Raw genomic sequence first — 27,053 nt, 5'->3', positions numbered from 1 at the left:
TTATTGTTTTTATTGTACCCTATTGTATCAATGCAATGTTTTGTGGACCCAGGACATACTTGAAAACGAGAGAAAACTCAATGTATCCTTCCTGGTAAAATATTTTATAAATAAATAAATAAATAAATATGCTGCTTTCCAGTTGTCTCAGGTTTACCATCACTTTAAGTGTTTCGGCATAAGAGTATCATGTCCTGTTAAGAGCCAGCCAGATTTGTTGGATGATGGAAGAAAGATTGTTTTAGGTATAAAATTAAGGAAAAATAAATATGAAGAATCCAAACTTTAAAGTAATAAATAAATTATTTGTTCAGCACAATCTTGACATTTAATTTGCAGATCATCTTAAAGGGGCAGTAAAGTCATAATTAGACCTTCATGATTCAGACAGAACATACATTTTTAAATAACTTTCAAATTTACTTCTATTATTAAATTTGCTTCCTTATCTTGTTATCCTTTGCTAAAAGGTTTAGCTAGGTAATCTCAGGAGCAGCAAAGAACCTAGGTTCTAGCTGCTGATTGGTGGCTGCATATATATATATATATACTGATTGTCATTGGCTCACCCATGTATTCAGTTAGAAACCAGTAGTGCATTGCTGCTCCTTCAACAAATGATACAAAGAGAATGAAGCAAATGTGATAATAGAAGTAAACTGGAAAGTTGTTTAACCCCTTAACGACCGAGGACGTGCCAGGAACGTCCTACAAAAAAACACCCTTAACAACCAAGGACGTTCCTGGCATGTCCTCTGGTCTTTCAAGCGGTGGAAGCGATCCTGATCGCTTTCAGGTGCTTTTATGGTATTGCAGTGATGCCTCGATATTGAGGCATCATGCAATACCAATTTTTTACAAACCGATGCAGAGAGAGCCGGTAGCATGGTGCCGATCGGATCATCGTTGGTGGGTGGGAGCATTGGCAGGTGGACGGCCCATCGCTACCCGGCATCCGGTTCCTCTATGTGTAATGTGCACGCTGGGTACTGGGAGCGTGCAAGGGGGCCTGCGCGTGCGTGTGTGCGCGCACGCATGCAGCAACCACTAGCATCAATGAAAAATTAATGGGAAGGAGGGAGAGGGGAAAAACTAAGGATCGTAGGATCTGGGAGGGGGTTTTTGAGAGGTGGCTGCTACACTACAGAAAAATTACATGTATTTTAAAAAAAATAAAAAAAAACTTTTTTGGGGGGCAAAATGGGTACTGGCAGACAGCTGTACCCAAGGTGGCGGCACATAGGTGGCGGGGGGAGGGTTAGAGAGCTGTTTGGGGGAGATCAGGGAGGTTGGGGGCTTAGGGGTACATCAGAGCTACGTAATTATTATTTAAATTTTTTTTTATTTTTTAAAAAAGCCTTTTATTTTAGTACTGGCAGACTTTCTGCCAGTACTTAAGATGTCGGGGACAATTGTGGGGTGGGGGAGGGAAGAGAGCTGCTTGAGAGGAATCAGGGGGTGTGATGTGTCAGGTGGGAGGCTGATCTCTACACTAAAGCTAAAATTAACCCTGCAAGCTCCCTGCAAGCTACCTAATTAACCCCTTCACTGCTGGGCATAATACAAGTGTGGTGCGCAGCGGCATCTAGCGGCCTTCTAATTGCCAAAAAGCAACGCAAAAGCCATATATGTCTGCTATTTCTGAACAAAGGGTATCCCAGAGAAGCATTTACAACCATTTGTGCCATAATTGCACAAGCTGTTCGTAAAAAATTTCAGTGAGAAACCTTAAAGGGACACTAAACAAATGCTTAAAATCCTTAAATCTTGCTCCTTCTAATCAATCAAAATGAAGTTAGCATGAATGTCTATGCCCACTTGTCATCTTACCCCAAATTGTTCAAAAAAAGTTTTTCAATAACAATGGTATACCTGTGCTCTATGGGTGTATGCATGCCGCCATATTGTGACGTGCGTTACACACAGGTACACCAGTCACATGACACGCACGCATAGTGTTCTATTATGTATTTGCTGCTTAGAAGGAATCACATCTGCAGCACACGCTCACTGTGATGCATACAACAGCAGCACATGTGATTCTTGCAGAGCGTGTGCTGCAGTGTTTGTGGAGATAATCTAATAGTAATAAGAATTTTAACACAGCAATACATAAGTTAGTAAATGCGGCGTCATGAACAAGAATTGAAAGTAACAAGCTCTGGGAAGGAAGGGGGAGATCAGTCCAGAAATAAACGATACGTCTTGCATAGGAAAATACAAGCTCCGGTTATATACAATGGTTGCTAAGCACTCCTGACCCTGCAGTGCATAATACTGCATTGGGAGATCCTTACCCTTCCAGCCCGAAAGTTAGATTACACCTTGGGCTCAAAGCATGACTCCACACGCCCGCTAACAAAAGGCAGCCTAGTCTGTCACTGCCAGGGAGCGTTTGCAAACTCCACAACTGCAGCCTGTTACCAGCGTCTGGAAACTCTACATACTGGGGAGCATGTTCAAACTAATGTCAATCACTTAGCCGGCTCCCTAGCTATATAGATATAGAAGCTACACGCTTGAGGATTGTTGTAGTAGAGTACATACCGGACACTATGATCTGATTGGTGCAATATCGCCAGACGCCCCCTTCACCTAGTTGTCAGATGAGCAGTGTGAAAAAGTTTTGTAGCACATTACTACTGTTATCGAATCTGGTCAGTAACATATCTATATCAATTTGTATTAGCTCAAACAACATTTTCATGGGCCAACCATGTCATCTGTTTTACGAACATCTTTGAACTACCCATTGAGTGAGATCACAGTACATAGGGGCGTTTACTTAGACAATGATCCGATTGGTGCAATATCGCCAGATGCTGATTCCATCTGGTTGTCAGATCAGTGGTGAGAAAGATTACAGTACGCCAATATTACCATCACTAATCTGATCTACATATTTTCAATAATCGGCATTCATCAAGGGTAAGGATCTCCCAGTGCAGTGTTATGTGTAACGCACGTCACAATATGGCGGCATGCATACACCCATAGAGCACAGGTATACCATTGTTATTGAAAACACTTTTTTTGAACAATTTGGGGTAAGATGACAAGTGGGCATAGACATTCATGCTAACTTCATTTTGAATGATTAGAAGGAGCAAGATTTAAGGATTTTAGCAGGCAGGTGTTAAGTGTTAAGTTTATGAAAAAGTGGACAATTTATTTTATTTGATCGCATTTGGCGGTGAAATGGTGGCATGAAATATACCAATAGGGGCCTAGATCAATTCTTTGGGTTGTCTACTACACTACAGCTAAAATTAACCCTACACGCTCCCTAATTAACCCCTTCTTTGCTGGGCATCATACACGTGTGGTGCGCAACGGCATTTAGCGGCCTTCTAATTACCATAAAGCAATACCAAAGCGATATATATCTGCTATTTCTGAACAAAGGGGATCCCAGAGAAGCATTTACAACCATTTATGCCATAATTGCACAAGCTGTTCGTAAATAATTTCAGTGAAAAAACAAAATTTGTGAAAAAGTGAACTTTTTTTTTATTTGATCTCATTTGGCAGTGAAATTGTGGCATGAAATATACCAAAATGGGCCTATATCAATACTTTGTGTTGTCTACTAAAAAAAAAAATATACATGTCAAGGGATATTCAGGTTTTCCTGACAGATATCAGGGTTCCAATGTAACTATCGCTAATTTTGAAAAAAAAAATGGTTTGGAAATAGCAAAGTGCTACTTGTATTTATTGCCCTATAACTTACAAAAAAAAGCAAAGAAAAATGTAAACATTGGGTATTTCTAAACTCAGGACAAAATTTAGAAACTATTTAGCATAGGAGTTTTTTTGGTGGTTGTAGATGTGTAACAGATTTTGGGGGTTAAAGTTAGAAAAAGTGTGTTTTTTTCCATTTTTTCATCATATTTTATATATTTTTTTATAGTAAATTATAAGATATGATGAAAATAATGGTATCTTTAGAAAGTCCATTTAATGGCATGAAAAACGGTATATAATATGTGTGGGTACAGTAAATGAGTAAGAGGAAAATCACAGCTAAACACAAACACCGCAGAAGTGTAAAAATAGCCTTGGTCCCAGACGGTCAACAAATGGAAAAGTGCTCTGGTCATGAAGGGGTTAAAATTGTATGTTCTACCGAAATCATGAAAGAAAAATGTTGTGTTTCAAGTCCCTTTAAGGGAACATGGAAGAAACAAATTACATTTTCACGATTAAGTAAAGGGACACTGAACCCAATTTTTTTCTTTTGTGATTCAGATAGAGCATGCGATTTTAAGTAACTCAAATTTACTCCTATTATCAATTTTTCTTTATTCTCTTGCTATCTTTATTTGAAAAAGAAGGCATCTAAGCTTTTTTTTTTTTTTTTTTTTTTTTTGGTTCAGTACTCTGGACAGCACTTTTTTTATTGGTGGATGAATTTATCCACCATTCAGCAAGGACAACCCAAGTTGTTCACCAAAAATGGGCCGGCATCTAAACTTACATTCTTGAATTTCAAATACAGATACCAAGAGAATAAAGAAAATTTGATAACAGAAGTAAATTAGAAAGTTGCTTAAAATTGCATGCTCTATCTGAATCACAAAAGAAAAAAATTGGGTTCAGTGTCCCTTTAAAATAAAGTGTAAAATTTTAAGCCCTTCAATTTTACTTCTGTTTCAAATTCTCCTTTCTTTTATTTTTTTTCTCCTTTACATGAAATAATACCGAGGTAGGTTCAGAAATATGCATGTGCACTATATAGTGGCAGTGGTTACAACATTGCATAGAATATTCAAGATGTGCAAAATCAGTATTCTCTCCTAGAAAGAAACTAAAATTCAACAAAGCATACCAAGAGGAAGCAGTAAAATTGTAAAGTTTTTTATTTTATTTTTAAATTGTGCACTCTTTCTAAATCATGAAAGTTTTTTTATATTCCACTTCCCAGTTTCTTTATCTGAAAAGCTAAATATAATTAATATGAGACAGATCCTTGCAGATTATAAAGCAAAAAGGTTATTTATTTTAAATGTAAATGCAAGTTATATTCTGTATGAATAAAAGCCAAAATGTTTTGTGAAGGGAAAAAAATAATATATATATACATATACATACATACATACACACATCTTAAAAGATAACTAAGCAAATACGTAGTTGGAGCACATCCATAATGATTTGTCCACATTCTACTGCCATCTCAGGTTGCTGCAGTAGTTATATGTACAGACCTTCCTTATATTAGAAAGCCTATAAATATAGTCTGAATGCTGCTACATGTTTCAGGACCATGAACAGTTCCATGCTTGAATTATTTTCTGAATTTCATTCCAACCTTTTAAAATAGCTCTTTGGGGAACTTTTATCAAGATTGCAGGTGGACGAGTTCATAACCAGAGAAACTGCCTGCCTGCAATTGACACTTCTAATGCAGCACTACGTGGCAAAATTTAACATTGAGTGTGTGTCGGGATAATTTATCTCACCACCTCTGAGGTGGCAGGGAGGTAAAATTGGTACATTGGTAAGGCAAAATAGGAAAATTCTGTACAGAAAGCCTCAAAAGCTGTGAATGCAGCCTGATAAATCCTCCCCTTCAAATGTGTTTGTGGGGGTTTCCATATTAGTTAAAGGGACAGGAAACCCCAAAAAAAATTTCATGATTTGGATAAAACATACAATTTTAAACAACTTTCCAATTTACTTCTATTATCAAATTTGCTTCATTATCTTGTTATCCTTTGCTGAAGGAGCAGTATTGCACTACTGGCAGCTAGCTGAACACATCTAGTTAGCTAATCACATGAGACAAAATGTGTCCAGACACCAATCAGCAGCTAGCTCCCAATAGTGTAGGATATGTGCGTATTCTTTTTCAACAAGGGATACCAAGAGAACAAAGCACATTTGAAAATAGAAGTGAATTTTAAAGTGTCTTAAATGTACAAGCTCTATCGGAATCATCCAAGTTTAATTGTGACTTCCCTATCCCTTTAATTAGCATTCATCATAAAACTCAGCTTTGTAGGATTTTCCAATGATTTTTCAGGATTTTGAAATTCAAAATGTCGGAAACTTTTTAAATACTCAGAGAATCCTCAGACGCAGTATTTCTATTACATTAGAGATTGTGAAATTGTTGCTTGCCTTTATACTCAAACCCAGGAGCCAGGGAGCCACTGGCTCCTAACCTTTTCAGTTATTCTCCATATATCTATATGCAAATACTACTGTCTGGCTCCTAAAATTAAGTAAGTTTGAACAGATTTGTTGACCCCTGGTGCAAAAGAGAGAGAAAGAGATCCAGTACCAACAGGGGGTCCAAATCTATAGTTTAAGAGAAAATAAAAACGTGCACACAGATCCCAAATCTCAATAGGCTGCTGCAGGGACAAAATTCAGGCTCTATTTACAAAATTACAAACAAGATGTTCACTAGCCTCAAACTTTAGAGATAAATAAGCTTAAATATTACTTATAAATCTATTTTTTACATATTTACATAGGGTGTATTGAACCTATAATATGTATGTATCTACTTATAAATATATATGTACTTATTTTTTTTATGAAATAGCAGAATATGATTAAAAAAGACCAAATTCCTACTGTTCCATCACTTGTATAATGTGTCTTGATCAAATTTCTAAGAAAACAAATACATCTTTTTTTTCTTAACAAAGCCAAAGCATTATTGCCTATTTAATAGAGAAGCTGGAATAGAATCAAATTATTTAAAAGACTATTGTATTTTTTTCTTCTAATTAAATAATTGAGGACTAACACTCGTTTCAGCCTTGGATTATACACATTTTTCCAGTACTAAACTAGTCTAGTCCAATGTTCAAATACATTTACTACTGAAATGTTACAATTGTAACATATTAGTGTGTCAAAATGGCAACATCAAAAGAGTTGTCAAGGAAAAAAACTGAAATATTGCATTTAAAGATTACAAATGTTGCAGTAGTTTTATATTGAAGATCTCATTCCCTAATTCTGAGCTGACCATTAACCCTAACCATTTTAATGCTCACAGCTTCATGTTCTATGTCAGTATAGCCTAACTTTACAATGAACAACAATACCCTGCAATTACAATATTTTTTTTGTTGCTTTGCAATAAATTAGCATACTTGGCAAGTATAAAAATAAAATATTATCATTGCCAATGTTTTTTCAATAGCCATACCCATCCACCACTTATATGGAGGAGCCAATCTTGTTACTGGAGTGCATACAACTAGTCTATCATTTTGCTACTAAAAGAGGTTTGTTATCTGATAATCTCTTAGGCCAATTAAGGACAGATATTAGTCAAGGTTATGCTTGTGAGGCCTGTTATGACCACTTTAAATCCTTAGAATTTAAAAAATAAATAAAAAGGACATGAAACCCCAATTTTTTTGTTTCATAATTCAGAAAGAGCATACATTTTTAAACAACTTTCCAAATTACTTCTGTTGTCAATTTTGCTTCATTCTCTTGGTGTCCTTTGTTAAAGAAGCAGCAACGGACTACTGGGAGCTACCCAAACACATTGGGTAGACCAATCAATAACAAGAGGGATATTTGTGTAACTACCAATCAGCAGCTAGATCACAGTAGTGCATTGCTGCTCTTATTAATAAGACTGTAAAAAGTTAATATACACTAAAAATGTATTAACATGTGTAACCTGAGTGGTCTTTTTAATATAATGCAGGGTTAAATGTATCACATGCACCTACATATAGGTATAAGTCCCCCCAGAGTACTCTTTTGCCCCCGTTTCTTCACGTTAACTGTAAGTCCTCTTATACAACGTACGTTTCACCAAAATAGTTGGCTTCTTCAAGGATCCTTTCCAGACCTTGCAGGCCTAACCCTGCTACATTCTACACATTAATTGTTTGATCAGTGTAGAAGGTATATATATATATATATATATATATATATATACACACACACACACACATACACATATACATACACACACACACACACACACACACACATATGTATATTTAATACAGTAAAGAAAAAGAGCTAAATACCTAGTGAGTCACCATATGCTCACTTAAAAGACAGGGAAATCAGCACTCATAGTAAATATGGCACAGAGATACAATTCATCATTTATTACAAAAATAGAATATAAATACTGTAAAAAATCCCGGCATATGAATGCCCCCATCAAGAAAACAGATATATACAAAAAAAAAAAAAAATCACAAAATAAAGTAAAAAGAAGAAAGATAAAGTGCACTACTAGACCCCTAAAATACACAGAACCCCCCAGCCAAGCAGGAAGGTATAACTTGGACAGTATACGTATGGGTATCTAAGTTGTCAGGCGTGATGTGCCACAGATATACAGATAACAAATACTTCAGGTAAACCATAAACCATGCATGGTGAGTTATAACTCTCAGATATCTTACTTAGTCCTTTAAAAGTGCTTTCTGTATCACATAGGTAGCTGCAGAACCCTACTATTGTCTTAGGCGTGGAAAGCAATCGCTCTTATCCCAGTTGTACAGCATATAGCCATTATTGCTAAATACTTTGTAGTCTGTCAAGATTTCCTCACAGGAGTTAAAGTGAAAGTAAATCCTAGCATTTTACAAATGCTAGGATTTACTATTGAAACAAATAAAGGGGACTTTCATTCATGCAGTATAAGATACTTCATGTAGAAAGCTCCTTTATTTGTTTCAACCGATCGCCGTTTTTACCTTGTACAGCAGCCCACGGCAAAAAAAAAATTTGGCTAAGAGGTGACGTTTTCACCTCTTAGCCAATAGCCGTGCGGTAAAGCCAGCTTGGCGCCCATGGCTATTGGCTAAGAGGTGAACACGTCACCTCTTAGCCAAATTTTTTTTTTGCCGTGGGCTGCTGTACAAAGTAAAAACGTTGATCGGTTGAAACAAATAAAGGAGCTTTCTACATGAAGTATCTCATACTGCATGAATGAAAGTCCCCTTTATTTGTTTCAATAGTAAATCCTAGCATTTGTAAATTGCTAGGATTTACTTTCACTATAACTACACCTACACTATACTATCATCCCTCTCTCCCCTTAATTCCCAGTTTTCCTTTCCCCCCTCTCCTCACTACCTTTCCCATATTACCTGTGTAACCTTTTCTATTCTGTTATCAGTAGTCAGTAACGGCTTTCTGCACTGTGAAGCTGTTCCTTGCGTTATTACAGATGCTGTTGAAATACGTTGAAAATTGGCTGCTCAGACCCCAAAGAAGCAAAAAGTGGTTGAAAACAGGAGGGAAGAACTGAAAACAGCAACAAAGGTGAAAAGTTCAGAAACCATGCAAGATGGAGTCAAGAAGATGTTTTAAAACATATTTTATTTAAAAATGGTTTTTCCCCCTTATATTTAGTATATCAGACACACACAAATGGTTCTCAGTTTGACTAAAGTGAATCTTATATGTCAAAAAACATAGAAACACCATTGGTTCTAAGTACAAAAGTCTCAATAATATTTCCATCTAGGGTCTCACCTTACCACCAAATACTTTTAACTAATCACATTTTAAAATGCCTTCTTGGCCTTTAGCTAAAGAAAGGATTCTAAACCAACATATACAATTTCTAGCAGATTAGGCTAGAAAAGGTTAATAAATAAAACAAAGATCTATTATTAGTAACAAATCTAACTATCTTAAAATGGACTACATATATGTTAAAGAAGCGAAATTAGCAATTAGTTTTATTTCATTACCTATCAATATAAAATAAATAAGTAAAGAATAAATACATAAGTCACACCTAAAATATGAGCATTCAAGGACATGTTGTACTTTACAATTAGAGCTAAACCTACTGTAGAACAAATATTTTATCTTTGTGCAGGCACTTCCATTAATACTAGACAGATATCAATCTGTAAGGGGGCACTCTTGTCAAAATCTAGGTCAATAAACATAAAAACAGTCCCAGCAAACAAAATAATTTTAAATTATTTTCTATTTTCAAATGTACTTGATATCCGCTGTTGAAAAATAATATGTACATATCCCATACTACTGGGAGCTAGCTGGTACATTGGTACCTGCACACATTTGTCTCTTCTGACTGGCTCACTAGATGTCTTCAGCTACATCCAAGTAGTTTAAACTGTATGTTCTAATAGAATCATGAAAGGCAAAATTGGGTTCTCATGTCCCTTTAGGTTGGTTTAGAATTTCTCAATCACCCCCAACAGGCCAGGTTTTCATAATAGAGGACCTAGAGCACAGGTGAAACAATCAGCTGATCAGTAACACCATGGTTACTAACCTGCTCTCACCCATCAGCTGATTATTTAACCTGTGCTCTAGTTCAGCTATATGTGATATTACAATGTCTCAAATATTCTCAATATTCCACCCCCACAGGAAGATTACACCCAGGCCGCTTCACAGTCTTCAGTCCAGTCAGACACTCAAATTAACATTTGCAAAAAGCGAAAATACACCAGGCAGCCACATGGCATCATATATTCCCACTTTAAATATACAGCTAAGAAATAAAGGACACACTCACAAGATCATTGCACCTTCAGGTGATGTAAATGCAGGTTAGGACACCTAGCTCAACTGATCTCTCTGGTCTCACAGCATCAAAGGACAGCTCTGGTCTCCACGGTAAACTATGGTGGGCCCCTCCAGATTCTGCAGTTCTCCACACCAACGTGTTCTTGGAGCTTCTTAAAAAAGATTTTTCAACCGCCAATCCAAATGAAGTGATTGTTATAAAATAACATCAAGTAGAGCAGTGTTTCTCAACCTTTTTGTAGCAAGCACCCCTGTGGGTATATGTTTAATTTTTATGTACCCCAACTGTAGCACCAATATTACTGATCTTTTACATGAGCAAAAATGGAAATCATGTGTATCTCTGTACTTCACAAGCTTGTATCAGATATAAACTCTTGTGCATGATGAGAGAAGTATTTATGGTACCATCTTTCTATTTTTAATAACCATTTCATACACACTTTGTCTTGTGACACACATCAGTATAATGCACTTTACCTATTTCATAGTGCCACATTTATCTGCCACTTGTCTTGGTGACATTTGGTCACTGTAATACACTTTCTGTTCATATAAGTGAAGCTCAACTCCAGCCCTCCTATGTCCTTAACAAGCCAGAATCTAAGGTTTAACCAATTTGAGGTGAATCAGTGAATTACAGTGGTCCAACCGAGGTAGTGAAATACTCACACTCTGCCCTGTTAGTAGAGCTTAAGAGTAGAAATGACAAACACAGCTTTCTTTGATATGTCAAGTTTACAATAGCTACATCAGGAAAAAAATAAAATAAAGACCAATCACTGGAGTACCCAATGCCAATGCCCAAAGTACCCCCAGGGGTACACGTACCACAGCTTGAGAAACTAGGAAGTAGAGTATAGTATATGGAGTAAAAGTTAGTTTAATAAAAAACATAAATTAAAAAAAATGTAATCTAAGTTTTTGATTATACTCCACTTGATATTATTTAATAACAACCATGTAATTAATAGACAATTATTTTCTGTGTTCAAATGTACTTGATATCCGCTGTTAAAAAATAAAAATTACCTATCCCACACTTCTGGGAGCTAGCTGCTGATTGGTGCCTGCACACATTTGTCTCTTGTGACTGGCTCACTAGATGTATTCAGCTAGCTCCAAGAAGTTGATTGGTGCTCCTTTAGCAAAGGATAAGATAAAGCAAATTTGATATTAGAAGTAAACCGGAAAGTTGTTTAACACTGTATGTTCTATTTGAATCATGAAAGAAAAAATTGTCTCTTTATGTTGATGCAAAGAACTGCAGAATCTGGAGTGGCCCTCCAGAATTACGTTGGAGACCTGAGCTGTCCTTTGATGGTATGAGACCTGAGAGATCAGCCAAGCTAGGTGTTTGCAACTCTGTGTGCTGTAAACGTATGGTAGGACTTTTCAATCATCTTGTGAATGAGTCCTTTATTTCTTACCTGTATATTTCAAGTGGGAAGATATCCTGACATGTGACACCCTGGTGTACTTTTTTCTTGTTGTAGAAGTCACTTCCATTAATAGTGGACCATTTGCCTAAAACACAAAACCCAATGTTGTCTCATGTCCCTACCGTATATATAAGTAATAACATTCTAAATTTAAAAACATGCCCACACATCTGTTTTGCCTGAGTAAAGATTTCCCCCAGGTAAATGGCTGTGGAGCCAGAATAAAAGGTAACAGTGTAGAAGCAGGTGTAGGTATTTTCTCTTTGCCTTCTAAAACCTTTTATACACAGTGGTCCAGGAATAAAACTTATAGCGCAACAATAACCCAAGTTATTTCTGTTAAATGAAGTTAACACCACTATAGTCCTTAAAAATACATAGAACGCTATTTACATTCGCAGAGCTTATATTAAGAATCAAGCACTTCATTGCAAACTGCGTGCAATTAATATGTCCCTTAAAACCCGAGGGAACCCATGCTCCTCCTGGTATGCCTTCATTTGCCCAGAGTAACTTTAAAGTAACAGTCTACTCCAGAATTTTTATTGGTTAAGAAGTTAGATAATCCCTTTATTACCCATTTCCCACTTTTGCATAATCAACATAGTTATATTAAAGGGAAATTAAACCCATTTTTTTTCTTTTATGATTCAGACAGAGCATGCAATTTTAAGCAACTTTCTAATTTACTCCTATTATCAATTTTTATTTGTTCTCATGGTATCTTTATTTGAAAGATCAGGAATGTAAGCTTAGGATACAGCACATTTTTGTTTCATTTAGCCACCAATCAGCAAGCGCTACTCAGGGTGCTCAACCAAAAAGGGACCGGATCCTAAGCTTGCATTCCTGCTTTTTCAATAAAAAATACAAAGAGAAGGAAGAAAAATTGATAATAGGAGTAAATTAGAAAGTTTCTTAAAATTGTATGCTCTATCTGAATCAGAAAAGAAAAAAAATTGGGTTTTATATTCCTTTAATATACTTTTTACCTATGTGGTTACCTTCTATATAAGCTTCTGCAGACTGCCCCCTTATCACAGTTCTTTTGACAGACTTGCATTTTAGCCAATTAGTACTGATTCCACTGGAGTGAGCACAATATTATCTATATGGCACATATGTCTAGCTTTGAAAAACTGTCAAAACGCACTGAGATAAGAGGCGGCCTTCAAAATTAGCATATGAGCCTACCTAGGTTTAGCTTACAACAAAGAATACCAAGAGAACAAAGCAAAATTTATGAAAAAGTAAACTGGAAAGTTGCTTAAAAGTGCATGCCCTATATGAATCATGAAAGATGAATTTTGACTAGACTGTCTCTTTAATGTGAAATTTGAGGCTCATTATAGAATCTGCTTTTTAAAAAAAATGCAAAATCTGTGATAGCAAAGGCAAGATGTAAAAGTAATGTTCTAGTATTCTATTCAAATTTGTTTGTACTCTAGTTAAAAAAACAACACATAGTAATGAATTCCAAGGTCTATTAGATATGTTTTGTAAAAATACTTCTAAGAAAAGCTACTACTGCTTTAGTTATAGCTTTTACTGTTGATGTGATTAGTGAAGCATGCATACATAGTTTATATGCCCACTCTGTTGATTAATGCAACATATGGTCAATTACAAAAGAATGGGGTATGTCTACATGCTGCTTAGAAAATCTAATGTTCACTACTGTCTATATCAATTTCTACCAAATATCCCTTTCTCTGTTATACAAATACCCTAACAGAAGCAGGATGATATTATAGTGATGCTTATTCTGCTTATTACCTCAACAAAACCTAATTAAGAACATTGTAGAACTACTAACATGTTGCTTTTCTTTGCCAGTTTATGTATTATAAAGTTATCACTTTCCACACATTGCTTAGACTAAGAAAGCCATGGTGCCAGGGCTCCTAACATTGTATTACTATCTACTAACAGAGTATTCGATATTACATTGAACGATCAACAGGTGTAATTGTTAGGTGGCATCTTAATCAGGCCTAATTTAAAGCTCGCTGTACTGCAGCTCCTTTCAGCCACATGCCCATCTTTAAGCCATTCTTATTTGGCATCCACATATAGGTTTTTGATTATTTAGAAAGATATACAAAACTTTGCTACGCTGTAGTGAAAAAATAATCCATGAAACCCAAATTTTTTCTTTCATGGTTTAGGTAGAACATACAATTTTAAACAACTTTCCAGTTTACTTCTATAGCAAATTTGCTTCATTCTCTTAGTATCATTTGTTGAAGGAGCAGCAATGCACTACTGGTTTCTTACTGAACACATGGGTGAGCCATGCAGCCACCAATCAGCAGCTAGAATCTAGGTTCTTTGCTGCTCCTTAGCCTTTCTAGATAAACCTTTCCACAAAGGATAACAAGAGAAGGAAGCAAATTAAATAATAGAAGTAAATTGGAAAGTTGTTTAAAATCGTATGCTCTGTCTAAACTATGAATGTCTAATGATGTCTTTACTTTCCCTTTAAATGACCTTCAGCTATGTATACAATGCAAAAATACTGTATTCCAAAAGTTAAAACTTGATAGCAATAAGACAAGGTAATGTTAAAAATAATTACAGTTAGCTTTGTAATGGTAAAGAGAGTTCTGCATAGGAAAAAGACAGGTTAATAATAATATGGTGAATAGTAAGATACACACTATTCAACTATACTGGTAGCATTTTAGCCACTATGGATGACTAGAAAAAAACATCATTAGGGTGGATACAAGATTTGATTTATCAGACAAAGAACATAGCTGCCTATATACCCCTTCACCCAGAGGGGCCCACACCGAGTGCTCAAGTAATTCAACTTTACAATTCCCTCCCTGTTACTCAGTCAATTGTAACCATTTCATCACAACACGTGTTCTATGGTGATTGAACACCACGTCTATAATAGAGATGTACTTGTATTACGCATGCATGCAAGCTGAGCCCTCATTGGGCACATCAATAGTGAAAACATTGGGCACTTAATGATCTATGTCAACAAAAAACATAAACCCGGCATAAGAAAGACAATGTTTTGGGTTCTAGGTGCTAATAATAGCAAAGGGACTTTGGCATGGGGATATGAAAGCAAGCATTAAATTAAAGCTCAAAGTAGGATGACCAAACAAAAAATTTATAACTTGGTTATTTTTACTCATTCTCTAACATAATGTTCACCTTAAAGGGACACTCAATCAAAATTAAACTTTCATTTTTCAGATAGAGCTTGCCATTTTAAAAAAAAAACTTTCCAATTTACTTCCATTAACTAAATGTGCACCGTATTTTTATATTTAAACTTTGAGTCACTAGCTCCTATTGAGCATGTGCAAGAATAAGTGTGTATGCATTTGTGAATGGCTGATGGCTGTCACATGGTACGTGTATGCATTTGTGATTGGCTGATGGCTGTCACATGGTACAGGGGGAGTGAAAAAAGAAATAACTTTTAAAATTGTCAGAAAAAAAATCTACGACTCATATGAAGTTCAGACTAAGTGCTATTGCATTGTCTTGTTATCTTGATTTGTTGATTATGCAAATCTGCTGTGTTGACTGGTCCTTTAATGTGGGATGGATTATTGCTTCATGAATAAACATTTTAAGAGAAACTCAAGAAAATGTTTCAATATGCCTGCTGTGTCTTCTCCATACACGCTGTGCCACACCCACTCTGAGGTACATGATATTAAGGCACATTGCATATTTAGATTTGAATAAACATAAGACATGCACTAAATTTGAAACACCTATTATTCAGAAGTCTAGCTTTTCAGCTAAATGTACACCACATGTAGTGTGCAGGCTAATTTATATTATGTTGCATAAGTCTGAAAACATATTTCAAACTAATACACACTGTAGTTGAGATACTCTGTTCAAGATTCAGAAACTGATTAAAAAACACACAATTTCATAGTATTTCATGTTTTCTTCGTGTTTAATGCACATGAAAGAGGTTGCTGTATATACTCATTTAAGAATTAAAATGTCAACAGTAATGGGACACAAGATTCATTTAATTTGCTAATCAGAAATACAATGAATATCTATATATTTCCCTGTAGTTATTAAAAAAAATGAAAACTAAACCGTTAGAATAGCTTAAAATATTAGTTCTACTTAGTCACTATCACGAAGGCCTACAAAAACATCTTAAAGCCATGCCTTGCATGCTACTACTTCTAAGTCTCTGCTAAAAACACACATTATATAAAATTGCAGTGAACAAGGGCTGAGACTTGGCCCAAAACCATGTTTGGCTGTTAGTTCTAACCTGGTTACAGGCCTGTAATTTATAATTCATGTTTTAGCATGCTATGGATTTTAAGATAATTCTTTTTCTAAATAAAGTGTTTGGATATTAGTAAACTACGGCTTTCTTTTTGGTCTAGAGATGCGGGATTGCAGAGTGTGATATATATATACACATATACATACACACACACCAAACACAACTACTGTTTAATGTAAAACATTTGTTGCAAGAGTGCAATGCCCGCAGCATTACTACAAATTTATTCTAATCAGATCAAATAGTTAAAACAGATACCCAAAATATTATAGTTTCCTCTATTTTTATAGAAAATGTTATGTCAAGATGAAAAAAAAAACAAATAAAAATATCATGATCTGCTGACACCACTGTCTATCAAATGATACATAAAACAAATAATGTATAAAATGGCTACAGATCTGGAGTGCTGTTTTTATCAACATGATGGAAATACTACAAACAAAAAGCTGTTCAGCATTTAACATCCTAAAAACAAAAAAACAAACATCTTAGCGATTGCAACCACACCCAATGCTCTCTGGACCAGCAAGTCAAATGCTCTCAGGAAGAAGCCAGCTATTCACTTTCATGCCAAGCATCATTCTGGTACTCAGATCCATCATTAATATGGTGCTTACTCACAACAGTTATAAAGTAAAACCTAAAATTTGGATCTGCAGGATAAATATGGTATAGCCCCAAAAATGACATACATATCACTTGTTACATCTGAATTAAAATGCAGTGATTACATTATTTAGAGGATAAGAGTTAGTATCACAATCTGCATAGCAATTAAAAAATATAAAATGGAGTTGCAATCAAACATACAACAGTATACCTAGTATAACAGGGGATGAAATGCTTATAGTGAAGTGGGGAAGGACCTCACCAACATTTCTGCACTATAACCCCAAAGAATATTCTTTCTATCGGTACAGGCATTAATAGGCCTAAAGGTCTTTACGCTGCAGACAGAAACAGGAAGGGATTCTGCATTGCACATTGCATTTACACTACAAATACTGGAAAGGTGAGAATCTTTTAAAACTTAATTGAGGGGGGGTCTATTTTTTTCTATTATTCTAGCATGCCCAGCATCAGTTATACCTGTATTTAGCTTCTAATATATGCCAATAGAATAAAATACATATTGACTACATCATCCCATTAAAGAAACACATGAACATATGTCACTACTAACAATATAGATGACATAATTTCCATAAATGATAGAACACCTTATTGCCTTGTACCTTCTTCCTACACATACGATATTAATGTTAACGAAGCATCTAATTCATAAACCGGTTATTAAATCTAATGCAACCCACCTACAGTACATCATCCTCTTGTCCCTTGTAAACGGCCTCCCAAAATTTACATTGAATTAATGTGATGGTCTTTTTTTTTTATTTTCCTTACTTTAGCATGGCCTCTTCCTTCTCCTCCTCCTCCTTCTGTCGGTCCATCACTGCCATGATTATATTCCTCTCTTCCTCTGTCAGATGGCTCAGGTCGGGGAGATCTTGCATTGGGGGAGGCACTGTGGGTGGCCGAGGGCCTTTGGGCCCCATTGAAGAAGACATTAGATGAGAGTAGAGGGCGGGGGGAGCGCCCACCTTCAGCCTCAATGATCAAAGAAATGGTCCTCCTGTGTCCCCCACCCTACCTTGACAGTGTGGTCCTGGGATTTACAGCAGGCAGTTCAGACTGACAGCAGATCCATGGGAGCAATGAATGGGGGGCTGGCGTGGGGACAAGTCCCCCCAAGTTTTAGGCAGCTGGTATGTTTCCCATGCTTTGAGAGGAGGCTGGCAGACCCCTGCAGCTGCTCACCTATCCCCTGCCTGTGCTCCGTGCACCTAGCAGCTACTTCTCCTCCCGGTGCTGCAGCTGACATAGAAGCTGATGTGGGAGTGGAGGAGGGGTGTGGGGATATAACACAAGCTTTTAACATAGGGCTATGGGGGAGGGGCCGCTGACTGCATCCCTCCCTAGCACGACAGCATCTCCCTTCTTCCTCATCATCATATACGTTATGTGACTTGTTCTAAATGATTGTCTCGGCCGTGCAGCATTACAAACACCCAGGTCACACAGATGAACTAATCACACCGTGCACAATCTATAAGGGATAAGCACACAGTCTTATAAGCACCCAAATGCACAGAGCTTTAAAGGGATGAGCAGTCTTAAAGAGACAGGCACACACAATGCATAATTTAAAGGGATAACGCACCAACAGGACTCACAGCTTCAATAGGACCAATCACACCATGCACAAACAGAAACAACAGACAGCCTTAAAGGGGCAACTAGCTGCATGTTCACACAGTCTTAAAGGGACAGATGTGCTTACACAATTCACACAGCCTTAAGCACACCAAATACAGTCTTAAAGGGACAGATCACACAGCCTTAAAGGGATATCGAACACACATGTTTTCTTTCATGATACAGAGTATGCAAATTAAAGAAACTTTCTAATTTACTCCTATTATCAATTTTTCTTCATTCTCTTGGTATCTTTATTTAGAAAAGCGGGAATGTAAGCTTAGGAGCCAGCCCACTTTCGGTTCAGCAACTGGGTAGAGCTTACTGATTGGTAGCTACATTTAGCCACCAATCAGCAAGCGCTAACCAGGTACTGAACCAAAAATGGGCATGCTCCTAATCTTTGATTTCTGCTTTTCCAAATAAAGATAACAAGAGAACAAATAAAATGTTATAATAAGAGAAATTCTAAGAAATTCTAAGAAATTAGAAAGTTGCTTAAAATTGCATGCTTATCTGAATAATGAAAGAAACATTTTGGGTTTCTCACCCACAAACAGTTTTAATGGGATATGTCACAGCACACACAAGCACACATGACACACACATCCGTAAAGGGACAACTCACACCAAACACACTGTCTTAATAGTACAGGCATACATACACTGCACACTGTCTTGAAGGAACAACTCACACCATGCACACACAGTCTTAATAAAAGGGTTGGCACACACAATACACAGTCTTAAAACACACCCAAAATAAATGTATTACCCCCTAAACCGCCGCTCCCGGAGCCCACCGCCACTCTAATAAACTTATTAACCACTAAACCGCCGCTCCCGGACCCTGCCGCCACCTACATAATACCTATTAACCCCTATCCTGCCCCCCTATACCGCCGCCACCTATAATAAATTTATTAACCCCTATCCTGCCAATCCTGTACCCCGCCGCAACTAAATAAATTGTTTAACCCCTAAACCGCCGCTCCCGGACCCGTCTGCAACCTATATTAAACTTATTAACCCCTAATCTGCCCCCCCTAAACCGTCTCCACCTATAATAAATTTATTAACCCCTATCCTGCCCCCCCTATACCGCTGCCATCTATATTAAACTAATTAACCCCTAAACCTAAGTCTAACCCTAACACCCCCCTAACTTAAATATTATTTTAATAAATCTAAATAAAATTACTATTGTTAACTAAATTAATCCTATTTAAAACTAAATACTTACCTATAAAATAAACCCTAATATAGCTACAATATAACTAATAATTATATTGTAGCTATTTTAGGATTTATTTTTATTTTACAGGCAAATTTCAATTTATTTTAACTAGGCACAATAGCTATTAAATAGTTATTAACTATTAAATAGCTACCTAGTTAAAATAAAGACAAATTTACCTGTAAAATAAAAACTAACCTAAGTTACAATTACACCTAACACTACACTATCATTAACTAAATTATTCCTATTTAAAACTAAATACTTACCTGTAAAATAAACCCTAAGATAGCTACAATGTAATTAATAATTACATTGTAGCTATTTTAGGATTTATATTTATTTTACAGGTAACTTTTCATTTATTTTAACTAGGTAGAATAGTTATTAAATAGTTATTAACTATTTAATAACTACCTAGCTAAAAGAAATACAAAATTACCTGTAAAATAAATCCTAACCTAAGTTACAATTAAACCTAACACTACACTATCATTAAATAAATTAAAATAATTATCTACAAATACCTACAATTAAATACAATTAAATAAACTAACTAAAGTACAAAAAATAAAAAAAACTAAGTTACAAAAAAAAAAAATATTACAAGATTTTTAAGCTAATTACACCTAATCTAAGCCCCTTAATAAAATAACAAAGCCCCCCAAAATAAAAAAATGCCCTACCCTATTCTAAATTACGAAAGTTAACAGCTCTATTACCTTACCAGCCCTTAAAAGGGCCATTTGCGGGGCATGCCCCAAAGAAATCAGTTCTTTTGCCTGTAAAAAAAACACAATGCCACCCCCAACATTACAACGCACCACCCACATACCCCTACTCTAACCCAAACCCCCCTTAAATAAACCTAACATCCTACCTTTAGCCGTCTTCAGCCAGCCGACCACCGATGGAACAGAAGAGGACATCCGCAGCGGTCAAAGTCTTCATCCAAGGGGCGCTGAAGAGGTCTTCCATCCTATAGAAGTCTTCATCCAGGCGGCTTCAATCTTCATCCATCCGGAGCGGAGCCATCGTCAAAGCAGCCGATGCGGAGCCATCTTCATCCACCAACGCCTACTCGCCGCATGAATATTCCTTTAAGTGACGTCATCCAAGATGGCGTCCCTCGAATTCCGATTGGCTGATAGGATTCTATCAGCCAATCGGAATTAAGGTAGGAAAAATCTGATTGGCTGATCCAATCAGCCAATCAGATTCAAGTTCAATCCGATTGGCTGATCCAATCAGCCAATCAGATTGAGCTCGCATTCTATTGGCTGTTCCGATCAGCCAATAGAATGCGAGCTAAATCTGATTGGCTGATTGGATCAGCCAATCAGATTTTTCCTACCTTAATTGGAATTCGAGGGACGTCATCTTGGATGACGTCACTTAAAGGAATATTCATTTGGCGAGAAGGCGTCGTGGATGAAGATGACTCTGCGTCGGCTGCTTTGAAGATGGCTCCACTCCAGATGGATGAAGATTGAAGACGCCGCCTGGATGAAGACTTCTATCGGATGGAAGACCTCTTCAGCGCCCCTTGGATGAAGACTTTGACCGCTGCGGATGTCCTCTTCTGTTCCATCTGTGGTCGGCTGGCTGAAGACGGCTAAAGGTAGAATGATCTTCAGGGGGGTAGTGTTAGGTTTATTTAAGGGGGGTTTGGTTAGAGTAGGGGTATGTGGGTGGTGGGTTGTAATGTTGGGGAGTGGTATTGTGTTTTTTTTTACAGACAAAAGAGCTGATTTCTTTGGGGCATGCCCCGCAAAAGGCCCTTTTAAGGGCTGGTAAGGTAATAAAGCTGTTAACTTTCGTAATTTAGAATAGGGTAGGGCATTTTTTTATTTTGGGAGGCTTTGTTATTTTATTAGGGGGCTTAGATTAGGTGTAATTAGCTTAAAAATCTTGTAATATTTTTTTATTTTTTGTAACTTATTTTTTTTAATTTTTTTTTTTTAAATATTTTTTATTGAGGATTAAGCATTACAACAAATGTTACAACGTAGGTGACTAACAAGTTCACATATATATAAACATTATGTTGTTGTAATAACACAGTAAATATAGCTATTGATGGAAATGCAGAGCATATAGATCGAGCATGTCAAGTATGAAATAAAATATCTACCACATAAACCTCATTTTCGGTTAATATGAACAAAAATATCAACTACGGAAACCTCATTTTTGAATAATATGAACAGACTTTAAATACAGAGACCGGGTAATACTTCAGTCCTATATATTAACTCAACTTTCTAGGGACTTCATAAAGTCAGCTTAGGAATATCTGTCCGTACACTTCATCTAGTAATCGCAGTGCGCATCTCCAGGCGGGGGAGGTCTTTTATGGGAAGAAGGAGGGGAAGGAGAAACATAAGCTAGGGCAAAAAATAGGTCCCATGTTATAGGAAGGGGGGTAAGAAGGGGGGGAAGGGAGAGGAGGGGGGGTAGGGCAAGAGAGAGGGGGGACGATCAGTTTTCGGTAAGAAGTTTAGAGAAGCGGGTGCCATCGGCTAATTAGCACATCTTAACTGGGTATGAAAGTTTAATTATGATAATGGGAGTGGTCGGAAACTTTATCATGACTATATATTTAGCTGTGATCTCCCTGATAGTTAAACCAGGTCTCCCAAATCTGCCAGTATAGCTCTTCCTTATCCATGCTAGAATAGAAACTTTGTTCCATTTTGGCGTATACCTGCATTATATATGTAATAGCTGTAATATCTGGGGTTGGGTTTGCTTCCAGGCCCTTGCTATCGCCAGTTTCGTGGCCGCTAGGACAAAGATGACCAATTTAGAAACGTGGGTTGGGACGCTCCTCGGGAAGATGTGTAGGAGGGCAATTGCAGGAGTGAGTGGAATAGAGAGCCCAAGGTTAGCACAGAGGGTTTTTACCTGATTCCAGAGAGGTGCCAGTTTTAAGCAATCCCACCAAATATGTATATCTGAGCCTCTTTGCATGCAATCTCTCCAGCATAAAGGAGACATTGTAGGGAACATCTGTGACAGCCTCGTGGGAGTATAGTACCATTTTAGGAATAATTTCATGTAGGCCTCCAAGGTATTTGCACAGTGTACCATCTTTTTAGTTAACGTCATAGCTGTACATAGGTCTTTATCTGAAATAGGTCTGGATAGATCTCCCTCCCATGCCCTCAACTGCCAGGGTCTGTCTCTATTAGTGGACGTCTGTAAGAGATCATAGTGAAACGATATGAGTCTAGGAGTCTTAATAGGAAGCTTCCATAACTTTTCCCAGTTAGTCAGGGGTCTATTTAGAGCTTTGGTGAATCCCCATGATGTCATAAAAGCATAAAGTCTCGAGTATTCAAAAGAGGCCCATGGGGGGGGGGGTTCTGGGATAATTGTTCTTATATTATGGGGAGTGAGTAGAGTGCCTGAGGGGTATAGACGGGAGACCACTTTCAGGTCCCATTCACTCCACTGTTGTATGTGTGTGTCGGGGAGAGCTGCCAGTAAGGCTGGTATGGAGTGAATGGGAGACGGGTGTGGGGCAATGTTGCGTAGATTTCTAAGGCTATACCAAACTTTCAGATTATCTCTGATAATTAAATTTTTTAGTCTCAAGCTGTCAAAGCAGTGACTAGGAATCCAGGGTAAGTCTGCCAACTTTAAGCCCAGAGGAAGGGCTAATGCTTCTATGCTTTTCCAACCCTGTAGTTCCCCTTTGTCTGCCCACGCTGTGATGTGAGAAAGCCTGGCTGCCTCATAGTATCCGCGTATGCTAGGCATTGCTACCCCTCCATGCTCATATTTTTTTGGAGTATTTTCGCTGCAACCCAGGGCCTAGACCCATTCCAGATATAGTGTTGTCCAAGAGATTGGAGCTTATCTATTAAAGCGTTGGGGACATTAAGAGGGATACATCGGAAGTAGTATAGAATTTTAGGCAAGATCATCATTTTGAAAGATGCGATGCGGCCTAGCCATGAAATCTCTTTAAGACTCCAAGAGGAGGTAAGCTCAGTATCCTCTCTATTAAGATTTGCATAGTTAACGGTAATAACTATTTTCGGGTCTGGACTAAGTTGTACCCCCAGATGCCGAATGGTGGTTCGTGACCATTGGAAAGAGTACGATGTTTGCAATATATCTAATTCAAATGCTGGGATGCATACTGGTAGAGCCTCCGTTTTGGCGACATTTACCTTGTAGTAACTATGAGCTCCGAACTCAGTAATAATATCAAAGAGTGCTGGCAAGGAGCCTATTAGGTTTGTTAAAAAGAGCGTAACATCGTCCGCGTTCAGTGCAATCTTCGCAGTCGCGCCGCCAAGCTGGACACCTCGTACTATGTGTGATTGCCTAATAGCCTGAGCTAGGGGTTCAATGGCCATGGAAAAAATTAAAGGTGACAGGGGGCATCCTTGTCTGGTTCCGTTGGTAATACATATTTCTGAAGAGGCGAAACCCAGACCTTTAACTACTGCAGAGGGGCAGGAATATAGGGCTCGAATTGCCGTAATCACGTCCTCTGGTATGCCAAATTGGGCAAGCGTGTGCCATAAGTATTCCCATCTGACCCTGTCAAATGCTTTTTCTCCGTCTAACGACAGGGCCAGCATGGGCAACCTCAGACGGGAGGCTTCCGTAAGTATGTTTAGCATTTTTCGGGAATTGTCTGGGCCCTCTCTACCAAACGTGAAACCGACCAGGTCTGTATGTATCACCTTCGGGAGCAGGCTATTAAGGCGATTAGCCCATAGCTTTGCATATAGCTTTACATCACCATTTATCAAGGAGATTGGTCTGTTACTCGTACATTGTGAGGGATCTTTGTTTGGTTTAGGAATGGGTAGAATTACTGCTTGTAAAAATTCTTTGTGGAATGAGCCTGCCTCTCAAGCTTCAGAAAAGACCTTGAGGAGGATCTTGTTTAAATCTGTTTTAAACAGTTTATAGAAGGCTGCCGGGTAACCATCAGGACCTGGAGCCTTGTTATTATGGGTATGTTTAATGGCTAAACTAAGCTCATTTAAGAAAAATGGGGCTTTAAGTGCTTCTCTATCTTCGTCTGGGAGGGTTGGTAAGCCTAGCGTCTGTAGAAAGTCTACTACTTCACGTGAAGAGGACTCTTTGATAGCCATCGAGGGCTTAAGATGGTACAGGTCAGAGTAATAAGCCGCGAACGTCTCTCCAATTTCCTTGGGTGAGTAGACCGAAATGTTACCTCTTTGGAGAGATAAGATTCTAGCTGCCGCTGTCCTGCTCCTTAGTTTATGGGCAAGGAGGGTTGAGGGCTTGTTGCCTTGACAATACATCAGCTTCTTGAATCTGGCATAAGAGTCTTTAACTCTTTGCAGTTCTCTATACGCCAATTGTGTTCTTAGTTCCCTAATTTTATCGGCTAGGCTTGTAGTTGGAGAGTCTTTATTCTCCTGTTATACAGAGCATAGCTCGGCCATGAGAAGGCCCAGGGGGAGACCTGCTTGGCATCGTAACATTGCCTGTCTCCGAATGCATATCCCTCTTATGTATGCTTTCAAAGCGGCCCATATTGTTTGGGAGGACACATCTGGGGTTTCATTTATTCTCAAAAACTCTACAATAGAGGCTTGGAGGGAGGTTCTAAAAGCTTTATCTTGGAGCATTTGTTTTGGGAATTTCCAGCTAGGTCTAGACTCTGTGGTTAAGTCAGTAGAGAGAGTGAACATCAGAATATCATGATCCGACCATGGGCAGACCCTAATATGTGACGTTAGGACTCTATTGAGTGTCCATGAGTCAGTGAAGAAGTGGTCGAGCCTCGAGTTGGAATTATGGGGTCTAGAAAAATATGTATAGTCTCTGTCATTGTGGTGCAGTGCCCTCCAGATGTCATACAAATTGTGTTGGATAATGTATTTTCGGAACTTATTGGCAGTAGTTATAGAGTATGCGTCTATTGTTTTCCCACTCTGAACCTTCTTGTCTAGTAGGGGGTCCCATATCATATTAAAGTCGCCCCCTAGAATTATCATCCCAGTTTTGTGTTTCTCAATTTTGGACAGTGCACCTTTCAGGAACTTAGATTGCAATTGGTTTGGGGCATATATGTTAACCAGAGTGAATAGTATACCGTTTAGTTTACAGTTGAGCAGTAGGAACCGCCCTTGGCTATCTTTCTCTGCGTGGATATGTTCGAAATGTAAAGATTTGTGTATGGCAATCGCTACTCCTCTAGATTTCTCAGTATGAGAAGCTAGGACCACTACAGGATATTCTGGGGTCCTGTATGGAGTCTGGGTTGACGCTAACCAATGTGTCTCTTGTAAAAACATGACTTGTTTTTTCAGAGACTTCATGGTATTGGTAAGCATACTTCTCTTTTCCTGTGAGTTAAGTCCCTTGACATTTAATGTTGCAAAGGAAATGTTATTAGAGGTTGACGCCATCGTAAGTTTGGAGGGGGGGGGGACAGGGAAAGGGAAGTAAGAGGAAAGGGTTTAGGTGGTAGACTCACCCCGCCTGGATCTGCGCACCTGAGTGTGGAACTCGTTGGGCACAAAGCTTGTTATTCGTATTAGCGGTCAAAAAGAGCCACTAAGGATTACTTCCTATAAGGATTTTGATTTTCACCTAGAGAATGATGAAAAAAGAAAACGTTGAACAAATGAACAGGAAAAACAACTATTCAGTTCAAATAGTATAATGGGTGTCTTATAAGTTTGAACCAAGTGTATCAGTGTTAGTTAGGTGAGGTTTTAAATATTTTATCAGATGTGGTGAACCGCTGGATCACCAAATGGAGAAGTGTATCTAGATACAAAACTGACTTCTCCAGTCCCCGTAAGAGGGGATAGCACAAATAGAATTTGCGTGTATGGGGGGGGGGGGGGAGGTAGTACAAGTATTTAACTTGTATGTAGAGATTGACTGTCATTGGGGGAGTGTGAATAAAAAGAATATACCAGTGTCTTTCCATTAAACTAAATAATACATCACATTTCTACGAGCATAGTAAAATGTAAAGTTAGTGATATAAAATATGCTGTAAACTCTATTATCTCTCGAAACAGTTTAGGTCAGCAACATGTAGGTGCCTGATGGAAATCAAGCAACCTGTAGAACTGAAAGGAATGGGGAGATCACGTGAGTCCCAACGAAAACAGATGGTTACTTAGGGAATAGAGCAGGTACTGCTGGGCAAGCGCCCATTCTCCTATGGGAGGTCATAGGTCCCCCCATTTCCTTTGTGTAATAAGCAACTAACACATGGTAGATACATCTAACAATATATACATGTTTACTAGCTGCAGACCAGAGCTATTTATTTATCATTTGGTGGGCTATATAC

General features: G+C 37.8%; 1 protein-coding gene across 2 annotated transcripts in view; it reads right to left on the bottom strand.

The window, feature by feature from the left end:
• The window catches only part of RIMS1 (regulating synaptic membrane exocytosis 1), an 831,266-nt gene extending 813,447 nt beyond the window's left edge, over positions 1–17,819 (bottom strand). For both annotated transcript variants that reach the window (XM_053710432.1, XM_053710433.1), the window contains exon 1: positions 17,656–17,819. In XM_053710432.1, coding sequence (XP_053566407.1) covers positions 17,656–17,819 — 164 coding nt within the window. The remainder of the gene's footprint in view (positions 1–17,655) is intronic.
• Between the last annotated feature and the right edge of the window lie 9,234 nt (positions 17,820–27,053).

Source organism: Bombina bombina, chromosome 4 (genome assembly GCF_027579735.1).
Source record: "Bombina bombina isolate aBomBom1 chromosome 4, aBomBom1.pri, whole genome shotgun sequence".
In the NCBI taxonomy this organism is placed as follows: domain Eukaryota; kingdom Metazoa; phylum Chordata; class Amphibia; order Anura; family Bombinatoridae; genus Bombina; species Bombina bombina.
The sequence above is the reverse complement of the archived record's forward strand: the minus strand, read 5'-3'. Positions and strand labels throughout refer to the sequence as shown.